This window comes from Eptesicus fuscus, chromosome 2, assembly GCF_027574615.1.
Source record: "Eptesicus fuscus isolate TK198812 chromosome 2, DD_ASM_mEF_20220401, whole genome shotgun sequence".
NCBI classification, from domain to species: domain Eukaryota; kingdom Metazoa; phylum Chordata; class Mammalia; order Chiroptera; family Vespertilionidae; genus Eptesicus; species Eptesicus fuscus.
In genome coordinates, this window is record NC_072474.1 from 7,635,130 (window position 1) to 7,637,583 (window position 2,454).

The 2,454-nt window shown below is 47.1% G+C and overlaps 1 protein-coding gene across 1 annotated transcript; it reads left to right on the plus strand.

Moving 5' to 3' along the window:
• The first annotated feature begins 1,185 nt into the window (after positions 1 to 1,185).
• Positions 1,186 to 1,958, plus strand: RPL10L (ribosomal protein L10 like). The gene has a single exon (XM_008151348.3). It carries the CDS (start codon positions 1,238 to 1,240, stop codon positions 1,880 to 1,882), a length of 645 nt encoding a protein of 214 aa, XP_008149570.1. The 5' UTR covers positions 1,186 to 1,237; the 3' UTR covers positions 1,883 to 1,958.
• Positions 1,959 to 2,454: the final 496 nt, after the last annotated feature.

Here is a 2,454-nt window from a genome sequence, read left to right on the forward strand (position 1 = left end):
CCCTGTTAAAGGAAAGCATTGGAAGAATGTACTCACATTGGAAGGATTTTGTTCCATGATGTCATAGATGTCTGAAACAGCATGAAGAAATCAAAAAAGCCCGAAAAATCCAAGTAGGGATTATAGATCATTTGTAAATTCTTTTTATCTTTTATTTTCCTCCTTCCCCACACTCTGATCCTTATCATAATATTTTTTACAAAATCTAGTATCAGAGGGAAAAAACTATTAAACTCATTCTCAGTAAGATAGAAGATTAATAAAGCATAAAAATGTAAATAGCCTTAAGTTAAAAAATGTGGTTGGTATTTCAATTTTGTAGATGCCATTTTTTACAATAAAATCATCCCATATGGCCAAATACATAAAACCAAAGTTTCAGGTTTCTAAAGCAATCATCGAGCAATTCGTACAAAATACATCTTGTCCCTGTCCCTGCCCCACTCTCGCTCAGCTCTTCCCGAGCCTCACCAGAGAGCTCAGGCCTGGAAGCCACCCTCCCCAGGGAAGGTGACCACAGTGTTTGAGACACAGCAATCGATACACAGCTGCTGACGGGAGGCACGAGCTCTGGAAAATATATTATTTTGTTTTTTTTAATATATTTTATTGATTTTTTACAGAAATGAAGGGAGAGGGATAGAGAGTTAGAAACATTGATGCGAGAGAAACATCAATCAGCCGCCTCCTGCACACCCCCTTCTGGGGATGTGCCCGCAACCAAGGCACATGCCCTTGACCGGAATCGAACCTGGGACCTTTCAGTCCGCAGGCCAACGCTCTATCCACTGAGCCAAACCGGTCTTGGCAAGGAAAATATATTATTTTGATAGAAAATATATTGACTAGCTGGAGAGACCTTTCTTATTTAATCTCCAGGAAAATACGTCTTTCATACTAAGACAAAGCCCAGGGCAAATGTTCTACAGCCCAGAATGCACAGCAAGGAAGACGGGCCTCAGCGCTTTGGCGGGCCCAGGCCCTCCCCTCCCGGCAGCTCCCGCTGCGGCCACAGCCTTAGGAGGGCGGCTGCAGCGGGGGCGGGACATGCTCCAAAGCGATTTCCCGGTCCTCCAGGAACTCTATGGTCGGTCCTCCAGGAACTCTGTGGTCGGTCCTCCAGGAACTCTGTGGTCGGTCCTCCAGGAACTCTGTGGTCGCTGGGGTAGATGGGCATCCGCCTACGGCGCATGCGTGGGGTGGGGCCTCTTTGGGCGGCAACGGTTCCGGAGCCGCCATGGGCCGCCGACCCGCTCGCTGCTACCGGTACTGTAAGAACAAGCCGTATCCGAAGTCTCGCTTCTGCCGCGGCGTCCCCGATGCCAAGATCCGCATCTTTGACCTGGGGCGGAAGAAGGCGAAGGTGGACGAGTTCCCGCTCTGTGGCCACATGGTGTCCGACGAGTACGAGCAGCTCTCCTCCGAAGCCCTGGAGGCCGCGCGCATCTGCGCCAACAAGTACATGGTGAAAAGCTGTGGGAAAGACGGGTTCCACATCCGAGTGCGGCTGCACCCCTTCCACGTCATCCGCATCAACAAGATGCTGTCCTGTGCTGGCGCCGACCGGCTGCAGACGGGCATGCGCGGCGCCTTCGGAAAGCCGCAGGGCACGGTGGCCCGCGTGCACATCGGCCAAGTCATCATGTCCATCCGCACCAAGCTGCAGAACAAGGAGCACGTGATCGAAGCCCTGCGCAGGGCCAAGTTCAAGTTCCCGGGCCGCCAGAAGATCCACATCTCCAAGAAGTGGGGCTTTACCAAGTTTAACGCCGATGAGTTTGAAGACAAAGTGGCCAGGAAGCGCCTCATCCCTGACGGCTGTGGAGTCAAATACGTCCCCAGTCGAGGCCCTCTCGACAAGTGGCGAGCTCTGCACTCGTGAGGACTTGGACGGCACTCCCTCCTCTGGCCATGCTGGTCTGTCCGACATCAGCTTATCAATAAAATTTACTGGGGAAAAAAAACACCGTCTTCTTAATATCTTTTAAAAATTTATCCAAGTTTTAGAGTTCAGATTACTAGAAAAATAATTTTTATATTAATACCAGAAAGTTTTAATGGCAAATGATATTTTCCTTTTAAGTGAGAATGAAACAATTTGCATGTGATTTATAGAGAAAGCTATGACAGTTCTAATCCAAACAGGGTTAACTTGGGAGAGTCCGGGGAAATATTTAAAAAGTTTTGTTGGTAGTGAAGTCATAATTGGGCTACTATTATGACCTTGAATAAAACATAGCTAGAGAAAATTCAAGATATACAGAGAAAAAAATCCTTATTGTTTATAGGAAACAAACAGTAGGGATGAAAATAAGGATAGGCTTTAGAGATATTTCAACTACAATGTCTTTGAAACTTAAAAAGTCTATTCTCAAACTTGTTGCTTATGTTTTCCTTGTAATTTCTACACATTTTTTTTGAATTACCTTTCACCTTCAATTATCGGCCTTGGGA